This window comes from Tamandua tetradactyla, chromosome 21 (genome assembly GCF_023851605.1).
Source record: "Tamandua tetradactyla isolate mTamTet1 chromosome 21, mTamTet1.pri, whole genome shotgun sequence".
Taxonomy (NCBI): domain Eukaryota; kingdom Metazoa; phylum Chordata; class Mammalia; order Pilosa; family Myrmecophagidae; genus Tamandua; species Tamandua tetradactyla.
The window spans coordinates 34,750,771-34,774,377 of NC_135347.1; the positions used below are offsets into that span (position 1 = coordinate 34,750,771).

The following is a 23,607-nucleotide window of genomic DNA, read 5'->3' on the forward strand; positions in this document are numbered from 1 at the left end:
CCAATCAAAAGTATATCTGAAAACCTTAGGGAGTATCCTGTGCTCTAAGACTCTATAAAAGTTTCACTTATTCAATTTATTTTTTCAGAAACTTAAAACCTCCAGATTGTTCCTATGTCACATAAACCCCGAAACCCAAAGTACCAGTCCCTCCAAGAAGATTAGCCAGTTGCATTCCTCTACTCCATAATGTCAACACCCCTTTTCAGCAAGAAGAAGTTAGAATGGTCATTGCTCAAATACACCTGAAGATTGAGAGATCCATCAAATGAGACGGAGGTATTAAATAGAGAAGTTAGGGTTTAACAAATGATTATCACTACTGAATCATTAAATAGATATTTCTTGTTAGTTTCTAGTGTATTAGAATAGCCGGAACCTCAAATTGTTGAACTATAACCCAGTAGCTTGATCTTTGATAATGGTTGTATAACAATATAGTTTTTTTTTTTTTTTTTTTTTTTTTTTTTAAACATTTTCTTGTTTTATTGTATTCTGTTTCTCCGTTTTTGTTACATGGGCTGGGGCCGGGAATCGAACCGAGGTCCTCCGGCATAGCAGGCAAGCACTTTGCCCGCTGAGCCACCGCGGCCCGCCCATAACAATATAGTTTTAATCTTGTGAGTGTGTGATTGTAAAAACCTTGTGACTGATACTCTCTTTATCCAGAGTATGGTTAGATGAGTAATACGATAAAGACATGCATGGAAAAAATGTAGAATATAAGGTCCCTAGAGATAGACAGAAGCTAAAGAAGGGCGAGTGGCTACCTAATATGTATAGAACTGCTAACGAGATGAACTTAAATATTTGGGAATGGATAGAGGTGATGGTAGCTCATTCTTGGGATAACAAGAAATAGTAATGTATTGTGGATGAGTTTGATTGAAAGTGGTTGTTTAAAGTTATCTGTGTAAATAAGTTCTTGTGTGAACCACTAAAAATGTAAAAAAAATAAATAATGGGGGTATATGGAAAAATATAGCTTTTGCAAACTATGGACTATAATACCATTTTAGTATTCTGTCACCAACAGTAACAAATTTATTACACCAATAATATGGGTCAACAATAAGGGAGGATAAGAGGTATGGGAGGATTTGGATTTTATTTTTTATTCTTATTTCTGTTCTGGAGTAATGAAAATGCTTTAGAATCAATCATGGGGATACACAACTATGTAATGATACTGTGAGCCAGTGATTGTATACTTTGAATGATTTGTATAGTATGTGAAAATCTCAATAAAATTGGGAAAAAAATAGAGCAATTATAAGGAATCTAATGCTAAAAAGCCCCGGGTTTCTCTACTGAAGACCTCAAATGAACCATTAATCAACATAAAATTCTCACTAAGCCCACAATCCTATTCAATAACAGATTTGTACCAATAAGCAGCATACTCCAGGAAATCATCCAAATCATTTATTTAGCAATCAGAGATTAAGGACTTTGTTGGTTAAGAACCTCATTTGGGGGAAGAGAAGTAATGTCAATTAGGAGGTCACTAATTGCTGGAAATATCCGCCAAGAAAACTGGAAGATATCATCTCCCATAGTTATGGCAGACTGAGTAAATCTAAAAGGGAAAAGTTAAAATCTAAACTGGAACTAAAAGAGATTTCCAGCATATAATAGTATTTCATTTCCCTACCCACCGTCAGACATACACATAGAGCGGCAGCATATCAGAACTCGTCAAGGGATCTCTCAGGATCAACTGAGTTATCTGCGTTGAAATGCTGACCCCTTGTGTCTAGAAGACATGAAATCATACAATCTACCACTTAAATTGCCATTTTGGCTATTTGATTAAGCGATAATGAAAGAACTACAAACAAATTCCAAATATAATTCAGCCTGAGAAATTGTGCTTAGCACAGAACATATGTGCCACCTCTGCCTCAGTTCACATCAGTCTAGCTGCCTTTCACGTTCTAGTTATTTGCTTGTTCCATTTCTCCCAGGGTGATATGTGAGCATCAGAAGCAAATTCAGCCAGCACACCCCTGCAAATCCAAACAAAAAATAGATACAGACATAAAGGGAAAGTAGAGCATATTTCATTTCTTATTAGGTTACAGTCCAATTGTTAGAATCTTTATTTGGGCTTCTACCTGGTTCTCATTGGTTCTAATCTGAATTCTTTTTGTGGGCATGTGAATCAGTGCTTGCTTTCATGGTCAACTCCTGATTTGGTTTATCAGACTACTTGACTGTATCTTTGTTTGTCACTGGAGGGGTAATGAGATAAACATTCAAAAAAATAACTATTAGTTAATGAGAAAAAATTCTTATTAGAGGAAATTGTCAAATTTTGCATCTGCACATCCATTCATTCAACAAGCATTTCAGTACTGGCAGTAAACCAGTCTCTAAGGGAATAACCCCCTATTCCATACTAATCCCAACACCCCCTTCAGTCCTATGCACACTGCCTCACCAGTGGAAACTATGTGAATTTTTTTTTTATTGCTTTAGGGCTTATTGTATTGTCCTTTAATATTGTCCCCTTCTAACACACCTAATATGGGTCTGCCTTAATGTTCCAGCCCCACATAGGCTGGATTATTAGTCCTGTTGAGGCCATAGGGGTAAATGGCAAAATGCCATCTCTTTAGGTAGGGGTTTCAGTCCAAGTCCGCCAGTCTTATTTCACCCATTCATTAATTTATTCAACAAATATGTATTGAGCGTTACTCTAACTAGGTGCTGAGGTTAACAAACAGAGATCCTTCCCTTCACAGAGCTGATCTTCCAGCTGGTAGATTAGTGGGTTATATAACACGGTAGAGCAGGATAAGGGAGAACACAGGAAGCACTGCAATTTTAAGTACTGTGTTGATCAAATCTAAGGCAGTATCAACTATAAATCACACCATTACTTTCTGGACCCCTAAGAAAAATAATGCCAATTAACTTGTGCTGCAATGCCTAAAATGATCGTCTTGAGGCTTTCAAATTTCTTTCTTATATTCCCAAGGACTTAGCAAATTTCTCCCGGCTTCAACCGCAATGCTTAGCAAATGATAGGCCATTCTTTGTGTGTATTTCAGTAGCAAAATGAAACTCAGTTTCATCTACTCGTGGATAACCTTGTTTTGCAGGCCCTATAAAGCACATATGGCTGTTGCTTTAAAAGGAAATAAGGAAAAGAAAAAAAAACTGTTATATATTAATATCATGATTTGGAAACTAAAAAATATTTTAACTTTCTCCCCAAAGTAGAAAGGACCTAATTTCAAAATACAGAGCCAAACTTTAAACTGAAAACATTTAGCTTTGCTTTAAAAACATTAATAAATTGTCCTTATTTTTTTTATTTTGCCATGAATAATGAAGAATTTATTTCAGTCAGGTGCTAGTACAGTGGTGATCCAAATTTGTTGTTAATGTACCACTTAAAGGGATTTTAAAAATCTATGGAGTCCTCATTTTAAAGGACAGTTTAAGTTTTCTCATTAGCATTTAAACAATTGCAAAAATGTATAAGTGTTTTGCACATTTTTTTCCAGAAGATACCAGGAATTTATTATTTTAATGACCAAAGGGAAATCGTAGAACTAACAAATATATAACTGAAATTAGGAATTTAACATTAGTTTAATATCAGATTAGACACAGCAAAATAGAAGATTAGTGGACTACAAGACAAGATATTGCCATTTTAAAATAAAACTGCTATATTGCTCTTTTAAAATCAAGGAATTGTGACCATTTATTTGGTCACAAAATATTTGTATCAATACCAAATATAAGCCCAGTTGCCCAATTCCTTCACCTTTATTCATACACAGTAACTTTTTGTCTCAATGCTAAATCACAGTATCATATTTTTAAAGACATCATAAACGGCAATGAAATCAGTTCATGGGTTTCTCAAAGTGCACATAACTCAAGGAAGCAATGATGATATGAACTACGCCCCGGTTCCTGCAGGCTCGAGCATGTGCAGTGTGGCTGACAGTGATGGGGAAAGTCCCAATTTCAGATGCGAATATGTGGAAAATGTGCACCTTAGAACTGGTGAACTATGGTGGGTGGTCAGGAAGTCTCGTTGAGAGGGAGACGTGGGTAGTTAAGAGGCCAGATGTGATCCATGCTAGCTTGTCAGAGAGACAGACAGAGACAGAGACAGAGAGAAAGAATTCAATTCAATGTTACTTAAGAGATTAGCTCTTCTTTCCATTTTAGAATTAGGATCTGTCCTTTGCTTTCCAGCATACCTGAAATATTCTTCTTGGGGCAGTGGTTCTTAAAATGTGTTTCCCAGACCAGAGCCTGAGCCCCATCTGGGCACGTTTGAAATGCAAATTCTCTGGGCCCCATTCCACATTTACTGAGTCAGAAAATGTGGGGTGGGCCCACCCAAGTGTGTTTAAACAAGCCCATCAAGTGACTGGCGCCCCCTAAAGTTTTAGAGCCACTGTCTCAGGGGAACCCCAAACCAAATATGAAAAGGTGCATTGTTATTCCCTTTATTTTGCTTCTGTTATCCTATTTGTTTATAAAGCCTTATTTAAAGTTCCAGTAACACGTGTCCTCAGAGGAGCCGTGGAGGGAAGCCTGGATTCACACTTGAGCTAGATTGTCCAGGAGGGCAGAGTGGAGGCCACTATGGTGGCAGCAGCAATTCTATTTAATTAGTGGGAGCCCCCAGAGGGAGGTGAATCTTGGGGAATAAGAGCTTAGGTTCAACTTGGACTCGCACTGAGAGTTGCTTGCACACACACACACACACAAACACACACAGTGTTACACGTAGAAGACTTAAATGGTCTTTACTGAGGTATTGCTTTCTAAATTGAAGAGGATTTGGTGTTGGAGGCAGGTGTTAACATCACTGTGAGATATTATGTTCTTCCCTTTTCAGTTTCCCTACACTCCTCAGTAAGTCTAGAGAAAGTTTCCACTTAGTGTCTCTGACACATCTTTTAACACTTGCTACCCTTCCCTTTTAACAAAAAGAGAGAAAACATTATATTCAGAGTCTTGGCAAGCTCAAGTTTCTAGCTAGAATTCAGTAATTTTTTGTTTGTTTGTTTTCATCATGATTTCTTTTTGCGGTCACCATCAATTGTGGCACAGGATACTGGTTTTCCATTTGAAGTCTGTCTAAAAGTTCCAATTAAATGAAGTTTATTTAAATGAAAGATGTACCATTTTTCTTTAAAACCTTAAGAACGTCCTGGCAGAGGTAGATTGAGGATATGATATATAAATAGGAAACACTATATTAAGGAGGATTGTGGGCTGTGCACCTACGCTAGTTACACTTTAAATTCAGCTCCTCTCTTCAAAGAGAAAATTGTTATACGGAATTCACCCTTCAGGCCAGCTTTCAGGGAGACACACACGCACATGCACAGACGCACACACACACACACACACACACACACAGTAAAACCAATCAAATCAAAACAAGGTGGGGAGCAAGGAGAAGGAAACAAAATAAAAGGAGAACATGAAGAAGGAGATTTTTTAGGAAAACATTTTGAAGGTAAAAACTTGAATTACATTTATGGTAAAATATAAATTGTATTTATTGTTAAATATTTTTTTTTCTAATGACAAGGGGGAAATTGCTCCATTCCCAGTAGCAATTAAAATGTAAGTAATTCTCACTGAGAATCATGATTATTTACATGCTGTGCATAAATTATCCCTTCTGTGTATAATCTTTTAGGCATTTGTATTTACCACAATAAATTGTATTAGTCTCAAGGCCAGGATTTTATTTGAAAATTTTTCATTTGACATGGGTCTCAAGTATGTGTAAATTTACGTAGCTTCCCCAGACATAAGTGGCAGTGGTAGATTTCAGATACAAATTATTGATGATTCAGTTAATTTCCACCATCACTCACTAGTTACGGGCATCATAAATTCAGCATAGGGGATTATAGCAGCAATGTAAGATAATTTCCAATTAGAAAATTGCCATAACATACACTTCATAGAGTCTGAGGCATGTTTTACATACTTACTGGTTTGCATGATGTGAAAGTTTCTTATAAAGCCGCATAAGTGATAATAAAAGGGAGGTAGTAATATCTTCCTGTGAAGGGTGATGCCTCGATAAGTGCAGAGATTTCGCAAGTGGGATAAACTAGAGCTCTCATGGCAACCAAAGGGGCTTTTTTTTTGTATGCTATATGGCGGGGGTCACATTTCATTCTTTTTCCATGTGAGTTTTCTATTATGGCAGCACCATTTGTTGAATTTTTGCTGTTTGTTTTTTCCTTTGTTGTTTTGTGGAAGTGCATGGGCCGGGAATCGAGCCCGGGTCTCCGGCATGGCAGGCGAGAATTCTACCACTGAACCACCCTTGCACCCCCAACCAAAGGGGCTTTGACTGGGTTCTTCTCTGTTAACCGTTTCTCCCACTGGGTCCCAATAGTCACTTGAATGAATAAACGCATCGTGAATGTTATTGGATTTCAGAGCCAACTAGAAGCCAATAAGCTGATCCAATCCTTACTAACAACCCATGGCTCCCAAGATTCATAGCCAGAACCATTGAGTTACTAACTTAATGGTTAGTAACAGAAGAAAAAATTGAACCAGATTGCTGGAACTCAGAACAAACCACGGTAACCACCAGGGGGTGTAGAGGACAATGGGAGCCAGCTGCTTTCTGCATCAAGCTGCTTCTACAAAAGGACCTTGGCTGAAATGGAACTGTTTGCCAGAGGCTCCTAGAGATAAAGATAGTCTCCTGCAGAAAACGTTCCTGGCTCTAGGAAGACAACAGCACAAATGAGATTTTACTGTGTCTTTGTTTAATTATTGTCATTATGTATTGCAAAATACCACCTTCAGGCAAACAGCAAAGACAGAGCCTGGCTAATTTTCTTCTTAACACTGACAGTTTTAAAAAGTCTTGCCCAGTCATCTTCTGTTTCATAACTGATTGCCATACGATTTTTCTATGGTGCATTCCCTGTTGAAAGGCCATAAATTCAGGCAAGAACTTTAAGTATTTGGTGGCATGAAGATAGGACCCCACACCACAGAGCTCAAGGCCGGCTGTCCCTTCCTGCTTTCAGCCTCTGCACCTGTCTCCATGGGGAACATGAGGGGAGTCCCCAGAGGGTCACCCTGGGGACATGGCCTCATAAGTATGCTGAGTTTATTATGTACGTAGCAGCTTTGCGCTCCAAGTCAGTCACCCTTCTGGCTGCACCTGTACAAGTCAAACACAGAAGCGTCTCTGTCTCCGAGCAGCACTCACTTAGCACTTCTCCAAGGATAAGGGCTGGTGTGAATCTGCCTTCATTTAGGAAGTGCATCTGTATTATTTATCCACATGCCTGTGATTTCAGGTCCTCTGTTAAATGTGATTTCAGGTTCTCTGAGGCTTTGCCCAAGACCATCTGAGTTTCTCTGATGAAACACATCAGGATCTCTCTATACTTGTGGGTTTTCCCCAGTTTGCTATGTGATTTTAGCTTCATCGTGTCACTCCTCCACTCTTCCATTTCCTATCTAGAGTATGCAATGTCATGACCAATAATTAGTGAAAATAATATCTCAAATTTACAAAGGGCCTTTCTTTCAGGAAGTTTAAGATACTTCATAGAGAAGAGCCAATATTCTTCACAAAACCCCAGTGAGGGAAGTTTTATTATTACACTGTCCTGAAATTTTTGGTCCCATTTTATAGATGCATACACCAAGACGCCCAGATGCTTAAATGAGTGGCTTGGGGATCATGTGTTATCATATTTGTTTGGTACTATTTCATCAGAAGTCTCTGATTGTGCTCTGATGGCATATGCTATACCAATCAAGTTGCATGGCTAAAGTAGTTGGTAACTGGCAGAATTCAAAAGCTTGAATAATTAGCATTAAAGCCAGTTACCTGGCCCTGCATTATTTGGGCAAGTGTTAGGAAACATGTTCTCTTCCTTTTATCCCCAAGTTAAATGTAGGTTCTGTTGCTGTTACAGAAACTGAGCACAGTGTCCGTGGGCATGTCCACAGGCGAGCGCACCTGGCAGGCCACTCGGAACAGCTGCCACGGCCGCAACAGCGCACAAAACAAAACCACCTGAAGAGCAGAAGCAACATATTGATCAAGACAGAAACAGGAGGAGTGGCCTTGCCAAGGTCCAAAGGTCTGAGTGAGAATGCCAGAAACTAAGTCTCTAAAGCACAAACAACCAGGCAGAAGGTCTCCCAGGAACAGGGTGTTCTGCCCATTGCCAGTAATCCAAGTCCCTGGGCAGGGCGTGCACTGCTCACCAAGTGCCGTGGTGCAGGTGCTCACCTCTAGGAAGAGCAGGGCTGTGCCTCCAAGAGAGCAGTAAGCCCACCCCGTCAGGTCTTGAATTCATTCATTCATTTAATTCACTGAAAATTGAATCCCTTTAGATAGACTCTCAGAGCAATTTTCTTCCTAGAAAAAAAAAATGATATGAAGAACTTTTTAACCTCGAGATTCAGAGTTAAGGACTTTTTATTGTGTAAATATACCTGCCAGGCCTCATGAGTTGCCTATACTGTGACTGCACCCAGTGGGATTTACAAGTTATATTAATATGGTAAATAAGGATTATGAAGGGAAAAGGATGTGAAGAAGATAGTAAATGAAGCAAAGCATGAATAGGACAGAAGTAAAGTAGCATAATGTGACCTATAGATTGTCATTGACCAAAGAACCATGTAAAAACAAGCAAAACTGCTTACCTCATCAATAATATTTGAAACTGAACTTTGAAACATATTTGAAAAAAAATGAGAGCAGGTAAAAACAGGTCCTGTTTTAGTGTTTTCTGTCTGACACTTGGAAGATGATGCTGTGAGTCTCTTAATGGTTGTGGTCTAACAATCATTACTCTACAGCTTTCAGGGATAAGAACATGGATATTGTTTACAGATTCTGTTCACTGGCTTCATTTCTCATGCCAAAACTTATTACGTGGCTGTGACTCCAGCAAGGAATTCTGAGAAGACATGTCTTAAGCAAAAAAAAGGGGGAGAGGGCTACTTTGCCATGGAATCCTAAGAAAGAATTTCAAGTCATAATGTCTTGTATATATTTAAAGTGTTGGGAGTACACTCTTATGTACACCTCTCTGATCATGCCCACAGAACTTTAAAGCTATAGACAGGAAACTTACAGAGAGAAAGGTAAAATAGTTGGAGTGATGCCAGAAATCAGGTTCAAAGATATCTAGATCTGTAACTAAGCAGAAGGTTCAGGCTATTCATTTGCTGACTTCCTAACCTAAGTAGGCCAGCTTTGAACTTGGCAATAGCTTTCATCGAAGGAGGCAGATGACAAAGAGGACATCAACATTACACTCCACAGAAGCAGGCACTGTAAGCATAGAACACACATATGGCTACCTGCATTATGGAACCCCCACCTGGTGTCCCCAGAATCCTCTGAGTATGATAAAGTCACAGAAATGCAGACCTCTTGTCTCTCAGCCACTGGGCTCTGGGCCGGCGTGATTATGAACATTAATAATGTTCTAATAATTTTTTCTTTCTTTAGAATACTAGGAAATCCTCAAGAGTCAGTTGATATCATCAGATTATAATGTATGCAAAATATAATTTACCAATCCTCAATCACCATTACATAGATAGAATAGTTATATATTATTATATAATATATAATACATTATTATACTATACAATATAACAGTTAGTTCTTAGGATTAAAAAAAGACTTCCTTTTTCCTTTCTAGGTTGAAAATAGGGGTAGGGAAATCAGGATAAAGGGGGTTTGCACCAGTGTTTAATGGCAAATTAAAATGCGTATATGTCTATGGTGTGTGTGTGTGTGTGTGTGTGTGTGTGTGTGTGTGGTTATGTAATTAATTTCTGCTTTCATTTTGGGCCAGACTCTTGGAAACCCCAAAGTAAGTTTTATTGTTTTAATTCAGTTTCATTTACAGATTTTTGAGGTATCAGGGTTAAATTCAATTTAAATTTAAAGCAAACAGCAAAATGCTTTCCAAATTCTTTTTTTTTTTTAACATGGGCAGGCATCGGGAATCGAACCCAGGTCCTCTGGCATGGCAGGCAAGCTTCCTTGCCTGCTGAGCCACCGTGGCCCACCCTTTCCAAATTCTTTTTATTTAACTTTATAAAGCTCAACTATAAAAATATAACCTCTGCCAAATAACTTTTAGCCTAATGCCTTGCATATACTTAGTGCGTAATAAATATTTACCAAATTAATGAAACTCTTCCCAGTTTTACTTTCTACATATATTTTCTAATGATTCAGTTTTTTGGATGGAACCTTCCACCCCTTGATTAATAGGCAAGAGAACTAGATCTTCAGCTGTTGACGAGAACTCATGTATCCTAACGCCCAATTCATTATTCTTTGGGGTATATCATGTGCTTTCTCCCCAATACTATTCTTGAGATGAATAAAAAATTTGCAAATCATAATCTGGAACCTGGACAAGTACAATTCAGACAAACAGCAGTAAGACAAATGACTTTATTGTAAAATTTACTTCGTATGAGAATACAATGCCTTAATATTGTGATTTTTATGTGTTCCTTCTAATAAAAGCCAACTCTAGAGGGCAGTGTACTCTTAATAACAGTTATATTTTCCTGGGTTTAGAATTCCCTGGGGTGAAAACCTAAAACGTTTGACATACTTATTAACAGCTTTAAATCCACAGGACGCTCACAAATATCTCAGACTCAGAACCCTTTTTGGCTGTGTGGGGGAGAAAGAGACTGAAAGGAGCATTTAGCTATGGGTCTTTTTTCTTTTTCTCTTCCTAAGTTTTAAGGCTCTGAAATGTAATATAAAATGAGCTTGAAACTTTTCTTATGATAGCATTCTAACAATCTGAAGTAAAACATATTAATTAGTAAACACAGAAATAAAAAATAGAGGGAGAAGAACAGGACGTTTGCAAGGCAGTACTACTTGTTGAGTGTTGCTCAGTAAAAGTGGGAGGCAGGAAGTGGCATGAGCAGACGCTTGAGAGTTAGGCAAGAGACTCCCCAGAGGGCCTTGCGTGCCCATAGAGGAGGTTGAGCTTCCTCCTGGATGTGGAGAAGCCATGGAACCGCTTTGGCAGGGAGTACCATGGTCAGATTTATGCTTTGTACGAATCTTTGCTCTGGAAAGAGCAGAATGGAAGGGAGCAAGTCTGGAAACCAGGAGGACATCTAGGAGACTGTTGTGTTAGTCTAACTAAGAGAGGATGCATTCGAGAAAAGATAGTGTCAGTAGGAGTGGAACAGAGAGGATGGATTTTGGAAGCACATAGGAGGCGGGATCATCAGGAACCAATGATCAGTTGGATGAAAGGAGTGTGTGAGAGAGAGAAAAGCCAAGGTTGACGTTTTACAACTGGTCACTGGGTAAAGTGAAGATGATACAGCAAACTTGCGAGATTGAGTTTGGAGGGAAGTGATACATTTAGTTTTTGAGAAACTGAATCTGAGCCATCTGGGGAGTTACAGAAACAGATGCCTAGCAGGTGATGGAGTTTATGAGTCTGAAGCCGAAGGAAGGAATCTGAGTTGGAGACCGAATTAGAGAGTTATTCGCATACAGGTGGTAACTGAAATCCCAAGAGTGGGTAAAATCAACCAAGAAGAGTACTGATATGAGAAGAGCATGGGCTGGAAACAGACGTTTGTGTACCACCACCACTTAAGCAGTGGGTGGAGGGGGAGAATGCCACAGTTAAGAAGGAACACTAAGAAGAGGATGAGTCAAACTGGGAGAATGTAACGCTACTTTTTGGGGTAGTGGTGCATATAATCAACATTGCCAAGTGCCCCAGAAATGTATAGTAAGACAAAGATTGAAAAGTGTTCATTATACTTTATAATTAGAATACTGATAGCTTTAGCAAGAGCAGTAGTCAAATGACAGGAGCTGCAGAGTGAATGGCACGTGAAGGGGTCACAGTGGGCATGGCTTACTCTTAAGACATTTGCATGAGTAAGAGGAAGACATAGTATATTCTCCATGGTATGTTCACATTCATTGTAAAAGAAATGTAGATTTCTGTTATAATGAATGTGAGGGAAATGAATACGTTTATAGAGTGAAGGGAATATGCCTTTGCAAGGGGAAAGGTTCAGGTTTCAAAAAAAAGGTGGAGATGGCTGTAGGGCCTGTTAAGAATATACAGCTGGGTGAGCCTTGGACAAGAGGGGGCACTGCATCCTATGAAATAGGAGAAAAGGAGATATTCGATGTGGATTCTGCTGAGTTTGTAGGTGGGGTGTAGACAAGAAATTGAAGGAGCCTGTGCTCCACTGCCTCTGCAGCAAGATAATCCATCAAGATAACATTTTATAAATACATAAAATTTACAGTATTAAGGCATTCTGTAGTTTCTCATATTAAATAAATGTTACAATAAGACCATTTGCTTTTATTACTATAGAGTAGAGTAGCCAATGAATGAGCAAGTCACTCTTGTGAGTGCTGCATCTTACCTTTAAGGGCCAGAATGACTTCTGTGCTTCTGGAAAAGAAAACGAGATTCTAGGATACCCGCATGGCAGCTGCCTCCCAGTTTTTTGTTTGAAGTTGTCATTTAATTAGGATTCTATAAATAGTCGTTAAACTGCCTATTATGTGACTGTTCATTACTGAGGAAGAGGAAATGGAGCTGATATCTGAAGCTGAAGGAAAAGAGTAACAATACCCCAGGGGTGACTTTTCTGGAACAGAAAAAGGGGCCAGTGGTAGTAAGTTGTGCAACTGGCTGAAATTCAGGTTCTTCCAATGCCATGCCCTGAAAATAGCAGGGTCTCTAATGGGGTGACCTATGGACACGAGGGGTCCTGAGGTCCCCAGCCATGAGACTCTGGCTTCCTAACCCAAATTAGGTCACGGGTAGAATAGGTGGGGGGTGCTTGGGGAATGAGCCTCCAGCCTTTGCATAACCCATTCTCACATGACTTAAGCAGTAATTTATGGGCTGGAAAGGGGAGGTCTTTCCTCAAATTTTCTGGACTTGAGAAAAAGTTCCAGGGATGCTTGACAGCTCCCGGAGAGGGGGAACTCCAGTAAGGGCTGATAATGAGCACTGCCACTCTGGAGAGAACCATGAACTTAAACTGAAAGAAAATGTGATATGTATAACATTTCTTGCACCTAAGCATCATGGAGAAACTCCATTACTGATACATTTTAATTTTCTTGATGAAGTAGGTAGCAAGTTTCTACTAGTGAAGAGGATATGGGATCGAAGTTGAATTGAGAGTTTGAGATCTATAAAATCATTAAAAACATATATGGAGTCTTCAGACTCGAGGTATCAAAGAATGTTGAAATGAGAAGGGACCAGCTGAATCCTCTAGTGTATAGGTTCTGCTGTACCCCCTTCACACCTATACTTTACAGATTTGAATAAATAAAGCTCAGAGAGGCTAAGAGTCACATATAAAGCCACACAGCTTAGTGAAGCATCTGAAACCACTTTTCTCCGTTCCCACCTCAGTTAAAACAGACCCCCTTTATAAGCAGCCCTCCTGGAATGATCATGGGCTGTGTACGCCCCTTCATACATGGTTCCCACACCACCCAGAGGCTTCCCTGATTTCAGGTCTCACCACAGAAGGCTTAAACAGTTCTGCTTTGGACCTGGTCCTTGGCCTCAGCTGACACCAGGAAGCTGACCAGACCATATCCAGGCAAATGCTGGCTCTTAGCTGTATGCTGCATGGTGAGGGAAAAGACTGCAGAATCCAAGCCCTGGGGAGGCCTTCAGAGCTCATATCCCATCACATCCACTTCATTTACATAGAAGGAAACTTGAGGCCTCCAGAGAAGTTTGGGGGGTTGCCCAAAGACACAGAGTGTGTCTAAATCAACAGGAAAAGCCTGGTCCTTCTGGCTCTTTCTTTTTTTTCCAAGCTTCTTTTCCAAACACACAGCTCCTCGTCTGTGCAGAAAACAGCAAAACCCTTCCCTTATTAAAACCCCCACCAAGAACACACTGTTACAGGTCACTCTAACTCAGGCACATGCTGGGTCCTGGCAGTGCTGACAGAGGAAAAGGATTCCTGTGCTCCTGCCTCCTGTTAACTGGGTCATCGTTTCATATTGAGGAAGGGAGGGGGGACAACAATTTGTACTTAGCTGATGGGATATTAATGGAACCAAGGAATGGCAAGGAGAGAAGCTATAAAAAGACAAGGGCTTCCCCATAAAATTGGCAGCCCCAGCCTCAAGTCCTACAGGAGAGAAAGGCCAAACAACACCGACCGAAGCAGACATGAACGTGATCATGAAGGTATCCAAAAGTAAGCCACACGGCTGGAGCCAAAGGTGCAGCTGGAGGCCTGCCTAAGCCTGGAGAACACGCTCTGCTGGGAAAGGGAAAACAGTTCTCGGGAAGAATAGAGGAGGCTCACATCAGGATGGTGTTTAGACACTTTCACAGTAAATTAAAACCACAGCGGGGGAGGCTATGGGACAGCTCAGCAGGTCCCTGTGGAACCACTAAGGATCTTAAATATTGTCACCAATTGGAAGTGTGAGCTAGACACATCAAGTTTCTTGATGACCCTGTCCTGATTTGTACACAGAAATAAAAACACCCATCGCTTCACATGCCTAGATTTTCAAGTTCCTATTCTATCCTCAAGCCGAGATTTACATGTCAGCTTCTAGGGTCTTTAAGACAAGATACCTCAATGGCTGGTATACACACTCTGTATGCAAAACAATTTTACAGGATGATTTTCCTTTCAATAATTAGATATTTATTTTCATGGTCACCCACTATTTATGATAAGCAATACTAGTTTTCTGCTTATAATGAAAAATTTACTGAAGTTAAAAATAAATGATTCCGAGTCCATTTAAAGAAAATTATCCTGGCAAAATAATGAAGGTTATATACCAAAGCCTAAAGTCTGGGAAACACTGCCCAGGATTCTCCCAAACAAGGAGCAGAGTCAGCTGCAGAATCAGCTACGTCTCACTGTGAGTGGGAAGCAAAATGCAAGGTCTGAGACATGTTACAATAAATGGTGTGAAGTGTCCTACCCTGTTGGAAACCCTAGAGTTTGTTTTTGTTTTGCCTTGTTTGTGGGAAATGCTTTATGGATCTCTTCTTTAAACTTTCCCAATGGGCAGATTTTATTTTCCCATTTCATAGCTGGGGGGCTCTGAGGCATCCTTTGTCCCACATCTCTTAGAGGGAAGTGGTAGAACCATGAGGGGCTTCTGATTCCTAATAAAGACTTCTAGGGAATAAACAACAAAGCCTGAGCAGCAACTGTTCCATCTTCTGCTGATGGCATGTTGAAGGTCACATAGGAAGACCCGATTAATTTTTGCGTGTGACACGTAAAGACAAACGTTGACCTTGAATGATTATACCTCCGTTTTCCTCGTCTTCACTTTATCACTTATGGCTGAGAAAACAAAACCAGTCAAATAAGGATTTAATCCACAGTAATCTCCGCATTAAAACACTTTCCAAATCAGTGACATTTCAGTCTGTATACCCAGCAGGCAGGGATGGTAATTTGAAAGAGGGAGGGGATAAAGCTGAGAGTAAGTAAATATTTAATGTTGTCAAGAAAATAATTTCCTTAAACTCTGAACTTCAATTCAGTTAGTTTCTTGCAGAGAAAGTAAATGAAAGCAAGAAGAGTTCAGCCCATTTTGGGACTGGTGAGCAAATACAAAACAAAGAGATAAGCTGCAGTAGAACATGAGCCAATTGCTCAAATTAAAAATGAAAGCATCAGTGATCTGAAATGTTGTCTAAAAGAACTGAAAAAGTTTTCAACAAATTGGCTGCATTCTTTAATACTTTATTGATGCTCCTGGTCACTGGGTTTAGAAATGGAGGTTCCATACAACTCCCCTCAGTCATTTCCTTCTACAATTTGGTCTTATGGGGTTATGCATGTAAGGGAGAAAGGAGAATGAGCACACAGCTCAGCTCTCAGGGGAAAGGAAAAGAGAGCTAGAAGTGTAGTAATAAGAACTATGTTTAAAACCCTCTCCAATTTATGATGGAAAGTTTCACAAACTCGGGCAAGCCACTTCATCTCCCCAGGCTTTTGTTTCCCCGAACGTAGAATAAAAAGGTAGAACTCCTGGCTCATGGACTCTTAACCTGAAGTACACAGATTCAGTAGGGCTTTTAAAAAACTTCTAAAGTTGAACACAAAATGTGGTGACTGTGTAATTTCCCTTTTATGGAGAGAGAGTTTACAGTTTTCGCCAGACTTGCAAATGTCAAGAACCCTTGTCCTAGATGACTCTTGTAGTCACTTTCTGATCTAACAGTTTATTATTTTAATAGGAAGAGAATCACTAGAGGCAGAAAACAGCATGGATCAGAGTGACAGAAGAGAGGTATAGAAGTTATCGCCTTTCTTATTCTCCTACTGACACTGAGAACCCACGGACACTTCACCTCCTCCCAAATCACTCCATTGTACCCACACCTATAAATAATGGGCTACCTCCTCAGATGAAGGGAATCTGTGTGCAAAATATAAGGCATACCACCAGCGTTGCTGTCATTAAATCATAAATAAATTCTTGGACATTCACAGATCAGATTTTCCACTGTTTCTTCTACTCCCACCACATATTATTTCCATTAGCTTTGACTGAAAGAAAAAGTCCTGTTGACATTAGCAAATGAAGCTTTAGAATGCTGAAGCGATATGTCGATTTTCAGAGGCTTCTTAAAAGCATGATTGTGATTGCCCTTAAAGGTACAGAGACCAATACAGTGAACAGGAACTCGGAGGACAGGAGTGAGATGCAACAATAATAAATGACAGACAGACCACTGAAAAGTTGTAGCCAGCAGGAATTCAAATTTGGCATCTTTGTCCACAAAGTGAAGCCCTCCGAAATCACCACCATGCTCACTTTTTGCTCACTCTGCTGAGTGAGAGCCAAGCTAGCACTAACCCTCCTTCTTCCTGGTTGCTACAGAGATGTGGCAGGAGGTTAGGGGAAGAACCGCCCTTCTACCCACAAGTGCAGCTCTGCTATCACTATCAGCCATCAGGGAGAAATGGTGTGTTAGGTTGAATCATATAAAATTGCCATCTTTGTAAATCTAAAAGGGTCAAATATCTGAAATTTTATATGGTACATCCTAATATGCTAAATACCTCCAAATCAGGACCGTCTAGCCATTTTGGCATTGACAGGGTGTTCCTGGCTCATCTTTCTTTGGCAGAAAATACTACGATTCTGAAGGAAAAGACAAAGGACAAGTAATTCGCTGTGAAATGAAGTTAGCCCAATGTTTTCAAAAAGAAAGAAAGAAATTTCAAGATCTCTTTTAAGCCAATGCAGAGGAGAGAGTTATGCTTCTCAAGGATTCAGTCTAACAAATCTCTGTCTGAGCTTATTTTGTACAAAGCAGATTGCTGGGAATAAGGAGTTTTGTGGGGTTTCTTAAGACTAATCTGATAGAAAGGGAGAACTCCTTCAATAAACAGGGAATAATTAATACCTCATTAATTATTTGAACAAAGGAAAACTTCTAGGTCATTGGCACCATTTCTGAAATTCCTAGATCTTAATAGTAGCCATTGCAACTGTGTAAGGAGCATAAAATTTTAGGGGCATGAAGAGTAGACTCCAACTTGTGGTATTAGAGATAGGACCTCCTAAAGAACGACAACAGTGCAATCAAATAGGCTCTTGCTTTGTTATTTCTAGCTGTAGCTTTCCATAGAAACTGGGGGGTGGAGCCTACATTCTACAAAGGTCAACATTCAAATTTACAACCTCTCTCTCTCGGCAGGAGCAGGGCTCATGTTGGTTGACATTCCAAGTAAGGCCCTTTTGTTTGTTCAGCTTTTTCCTGAGGGGGCCAGAAAGCAACTGCTTCAATTTGGTAATGATTTGAAATCTCTAATAAGAGAAAACTTTGCGATTGTGTCAAAATATTAAAATGGATATGCTGATGTGTGTAATTCTAAAATTCAGAACTCTCATCAATTTAAAAACACATGTTGTCACATTGTTCTGTGAATATTTCTCCTTCTGTTGTATTAGGAAGGCCATTTGTGTGTCCTCACTTAAGTGGCTTTAGGGAGGACTCATATTTTTCACTGAACCTCCAGTTACTATTAATGAATGCATAGGTATTAACAGAATGCTAATTGCAAATCCAGCTAAAATTCTGTATCAAAGGAGAATATCTAAGATACGATTCTTGCCATGGAGGTCTCAGCAAAAGAGTTCATAAAATTATTTTAAAAGTTGGCAAAGTAAACACCAATAGGGCTTACAGCCAATAATTTGTTAAACAAATAATATTAATTAAAAATGTCATAGGGATTAAGAGAAAGAGGATCTTGAATGGGAGCTGGAAGGGTCTAGGAATGATTGAAGAAGCAAAGCTTTAATTTATGGCATCTTGTTTTTTCGGTTTTTCATTTTTCCATGGTGAAAGAGGCAAGATAAGATAGACATGGGAGAGTGCCTGGACAAGCAAAGGTAAAGAAGCACAAAATAGCATGTTTGGGAGTCCATGAGTATAGAAGAGTTTGGCTGGAAGTGAAGGGTCAAATTTTTCCTGGGAGAAGGGTAAGACCTTATTCAAACGTTTATTCAGAGGGTTTGAAATGCTGTTGGAGGCATTGCAAGTTTCTTCCAGCAGCAGGGTTAGTGTGAAAGACCAATGCTATATTAACCTTTCTCACCATTTACAGTAATTGGCAGGGAATCCGACTTGGTATCTGCTGCTCCGAAAAGAGAGGGTACACAAACATCCAGAAGGAAAATTCGACAGCAAATAGAGACCCAATTTTGTGGAGCAGTCAGCTCATATCCAATAAAAAGAAATAATAGCTAAATCCGTTCTTCCTGCTTCCAACCTACAAAGACGAATCAGATATAACTCAGCTCAGTGTAGCAAAAGACTCATATGCACCTCTTGGGCTGTTCCCTATGGTCTGAGAGCTCGATAAGGGGCCCAATGGAGCTAATGGTTACTTTTGAGTTTTTAACATTTTTCAGAAGAGCAGTTAGAAATAACAACTGAGAGCCACATGAATAAATCTTCAATGGCCAATTATAAGACCAAGGGAAGCCCAGCAGCACAAGAAAGAAAAATAAAAGACAAAAGTTGAGCAATTTTAACTTGAGCTTCTCATTTCCTCTTTTCTGAAACAGTTGAGTTGCTGCTAGAGATCTGAGCTGATTAGGGTCATTTGGAGGAGGGAGCAGGATGGTAGGAAAGCATAATATTCATCATCATAGCAACTATAATTTGTATTGTGCTTTCTATAGTATAAAACACATTCAAATATGTGATATGATTTAGAATTCTCAAGAAAAGTGAGGTCAAAAGGATGGGCCTTGGCCTCATTATAGAGACATTAAAGCTCCCAGTACAAAAGCTGCCCCAGAGTAAGTCGTTGAACTGTCTTCTGACTTCTAATCTAATGGTATTTCAACCACAAATTGTTTCCTCTATCTTAGAGACACAAAACCGTTAAAAGATCTTATATATGTGAAAACTTCTCTTTTATTTTTTGCTAATCCAAGAGGTCCCTAAGTGTCTTGAAAATGTCATTACTGATCTAAAGATACATTTCCAACCCAATACCGCTCAAATAGGTCAGTGTGCTTGGGTGGCTCAGCCTTTCTCAAATGAAGAGAATTACCTCCTTAAGGTACTCTTTGTATATATGCTCTAGTCAGATACCATCTTGGGAGAACTGAGGAAATAGTCACTCAAATAATTTTCTGTGTTCCATGATTTGGATGAGGAACCCTGGAGTATGCTTATCTTTGAAGAGGAAGTCTCTTGATGATTAGAAGACAGGGCCACATTCTCCCTTCCTTATGGTCTAAAAAAGTGGTGAGAATGACAACTATCATTTATTAAGAACTTACTCTGTTCCAAGGATTACAGAAGCACTTTACATACATTATCTGATTTAATCCTCATAACAAATTTGGGAGCCAGTTATAAGTATTATTACCATTTTACAGATGACAAAATTGAGTCTCAGAAGAGTTAACTAATCTTATCCAAACTCACACATAGAATAAAGGACATAGCCGAAATTTAAACTGAAGTCAGTTTCATTCTAAAGCCATCCCCTCCTCCACTACACTATACCTCTAAGGATGGTACAGTGCATTGTTGTTCAAGGTGACTGCTTCTCCCCTGCTTCACTCTAGCCCTAATTATTTCAGAGACACAGTAATCACTTGTGAGCAGGCTGACATTTGACTCAATGTTGAGAAAAAAAATAAGAATAACATCATAGAGGAATGGAGCTTGATGTTATTTCAAGAGATCATGGGCTTCTTCATTCAACCAATATTCACCAGGCATCTATTATATGTTAGATAATATGCTAGATGCTGAAGATGAAAAAATGAAGTCATAGTTCCTAACTTCAAGGAAGAATTCTAGAAGGAAATGACACATAGACAAATGATTGTAATACAGTGGACAAGCATAATAACAAGGTATGCATAAGTTAAAGAGGGACACAAAAAGAATGATCAGCTCTGTTTAGGGGTCGCAGGAAGTCTTTTCAGAAAAAAAAAATGTTTGAACTATGTCTTGAAGTATGAACGGGAGTTTGACAAGCAAAATGATGTGGGAATAGCATTCCAAGAAAAAAAAAAAAAGACACCATTGAAAGTCATGGGATATAAAGCCACATGGGATGTTTGGGGACCCGTGAAAATTTCAACATGAGTGAGGTGTAGGATAAGTGAAAGTGCAGCAAAGATTTAAGACTAGTGAGGCTTGGCCTTGTAAATTAAACCTTTAATGGGAAATAGGATGCCACTGAAGCCAGAAAACAGATTATTGCAATATGTTGGAAAAGAGGATGAGGACTTGAGCTGAGGCAATAGCACTAGAAGAAATAGGTTAAAGAGAAGAAGTAATATGGAAGCTGTATCAGCAAAACCTAATGACAGAGTAAAGGAAGCATTTTGGCAGGTTGGGAGGGGGGTAGTGGGAGAAGTTAAGAGGATGGTATTCAGGTTTTTGGTTTAGGCAAATGTGAAAAGATAAGGAATATGTTGTGAGACTGGTATCTGAAGAACATCTTTGGTAAATATTCTGCAGGTGCTTTGACACACATTAAATTGAGTCCTTGAACTTCTGGCCAAAATGAAATATGCTCACTGGTAGCATTCACCTGGCCATTTTTTCTTACTATGAAATACTGGCATTTTGACTTTATATTTCATCTTTCTTTCTAAGAGATTGGAGTTGATTTTCTCCCCAATTACATATAAATATGCACAGGAATTCTCTAATTCCTTTTAATATATTTTAAATAGAAATTCTAGTTTTCAATTCTAACTTCCCACCAATAAACTATTTTAATACAAATGCACTATGAATTATATAGAACAATAACATATGTAAGAATCTGTTTACTCTTGTCACTTCATAAAAGCTAAGTGAAATTGAGGAGAAAAGATGGGATTTACAGTAGGATACCTTGTCAGAAAGGAAAAAAAAATTTCTAATAACAGGCTTTAAGAGGTAATCATCATATATACAAACTTGATTTTAAAAACATAAAAAGATTTAAATAATGTTTAATGGGCATCAAGCCCTTGGGGTGAAGTGTTAAAGAAAAAACCTTGAAGACCCAATGTACATTCATGCTTACTCCCCATAATTCCTGTGAATTACAAAAAAAAGGATTACCACAAGATAATATAATTCTCTCTATTTTAAAGATTAACGAGTGAAGGTAGAATGGAAATGAACTGATAAGTCTCCTGTGTCTGAGTTAAGCAAGAAAGGCTAAGAAAGAATTGCTAAAGGGCAGTCTAATTATGATTAGGATAAAGGCCAGTTCAGCTTAACAGTCACATCTGGCTTCTAGTGATATCAGCCTGCATGATGGAAATAACAATTTAAGATAGTGAGACTGTTGGAGCCTCCTGTGACTATTAGACTTATTTCCTCATTGAGTCAGACCTAGAATGTCAGCGAGATCAATTTATGTGATTACAATTAATAAGGTAATTAAGAAATAGAAGCAGCTCAAAAGGATATTGCCTGAAAATTAATAACCAGCTGGAAAGGAAGAGGGTCCTAGGAAACAGCAAATTAAATAAAGATCAGCCTGGAGAATTTCTATCAATAAGATAAGGATTATTCTTTAAGGCAGTCCAGTCTGAAGGCCAGCTGCTGAGATGCAAAACTAAAATTAAGCTGGATTTCTTGGAATTTCATGTTCTATAACATTTTATATAATGTTATATAAATGAGAGCCCCAAGAAAGGAGATTAGAAATAGGGAGGGAAAGGGAAAAGGGGAATAGCATTACAAATGGAAAGGAGCATTCAGTCTGGAGTTTGGGAACTGGGTCTACTATAATGTCTGCTATAGGTGGGCTGCATGTGCTGGAAGGACTTCACTGTAGGGCCTCAACTATTTCATTAGTAAAATGGGATTGTTGAACTCTATGACCTTCCCAGTTCCTTGCAGTTCTGAATTTGAATTATAAACACTGTTTCTTAACAATGCCAACCAAAAAAGGCTACTGATGAAAACTGGGCCAAAACAATGAAGGGTAATTTTTGGCTGTTGATGCTGAAGAAGTACCAATAGATATTAAAGCCCCAAATTTTAAAATAAAATATAAAAGAAAGTTTAAAAGGGGGAAAAAAATAAAAGGGATGGCCCCATCTTCTTAAAGCATAAATCTGAAAATAAAAATGAGAAATAAAGTAAGGGACTGCAGTTTATTTCTCTTCGGGGCTTCTGATTATTCAAATGGGATAATTTACTGTTACGAGAGGTCTAGACACAACTATCAATAAAATGTTCCTTGGTATAAGAAACAACATAAAGCAGTCACCTCAAAGTTCAATCCCCTCAGTGACAATGTTCTCCCGAAATCAAAGCCTACATGTCGCAGGGACCTGTTAAAGTAAAAAATATCTTTGTTAATCAGATACTCTGTGGTTAGGGGGAAAACTTCTTTGATTATAGGTATTGAGTATCAATATCTTACAAATGCAGAGGCGAAGGAGCAAACAAACATATAGCTGCTTACAAGGGCCTCAGTTTACCCCCCACCCCACCCCTACCCACTTCTCCAAAATGCTTCAAAACCAGAAAATCCACTGAAGTTTCTAGGTAGAAGTCTTGGTTGCTCAACTTGGACCGAAGGGCTAGAAGCAGGAAAATGAGGGAGATTGACTAACTGCAAACGTCAGTTTTCCTTTGAGCAGAAAGCAAGGTGGGGAGAGATTTAAAATTCCCTCATCTCCCCATCCATACACACATCTAAAACCAAATGAAAACAATGTACAGGAAGAATAATGGCAGAAATATTCTCAAAGTCCTTTTCTCCTTGCTGGGGGAACACAATTTAAGTGAGGGAAAGGGGTCACCTCTGGTTTCTAACATCACCCGTGTAGTAGTGGAGTTAGGGGAAGCTATGCATTCTACAAATTTTAGTTATATTTTAAGGCAGCATGAGGGTTTTTAGAACTATGATGTAAAAAGACATTGCTGGCAGCAGCATGAAACAAGCCACTGAGACAAAAGGAGTCAACTGTGGCATCTTTTTCAAAGTTCTGGCCTGCTGCAAAGCAAAAGCATTTCTCCCACTCCTTGCTCTCCTTAGGGCCAAGCCTGCTCCACTCTCACATAG

General features: G+C 39.1%; 1 protein-coding gene across 7 annotated transcripts in view; it reads right to left on the bottom strand.

Annotated features, from left to right (window-relative positions):
- Nucleotides 1-1,304: 1,304 nt before the first annotated feature.
- LOC143665564 (uncharacterized) overlaps nucleotides 1,305-23,607 on the bottom strand; it is a 398,448-nt gene continuing 376,145 nt past the window's right edge. For 6 of the 7 annotated variants that reach the window (XR_013167060.1, XR_013167061.1, XR_013167058.1 and 3 more), the window contains 2 exons: nucleotides 22,807-22,870; nucleotides 5,607-8,401 (listed from right to left, as the gene is read on the bottom strand). Coding sequence is in view for 1 of the 7 variants with exons in the window: in XM_077139110.1 (XP_076995225.1) it covers nucleotides 8,348-8,401; nucleotides 22,807-22,870 (118 nt within the window). In the remaining 6 variants the exon portion in view is untranslated. Of the gene's footprint in view, nucleotides 2,010-5,606; nucleotides 8,402-22,806; nucleotides 22,871-23,607 lie in introns of those variants that run through there. The other variant, XR_013167056.1, reaches the window with a different exon arrangement.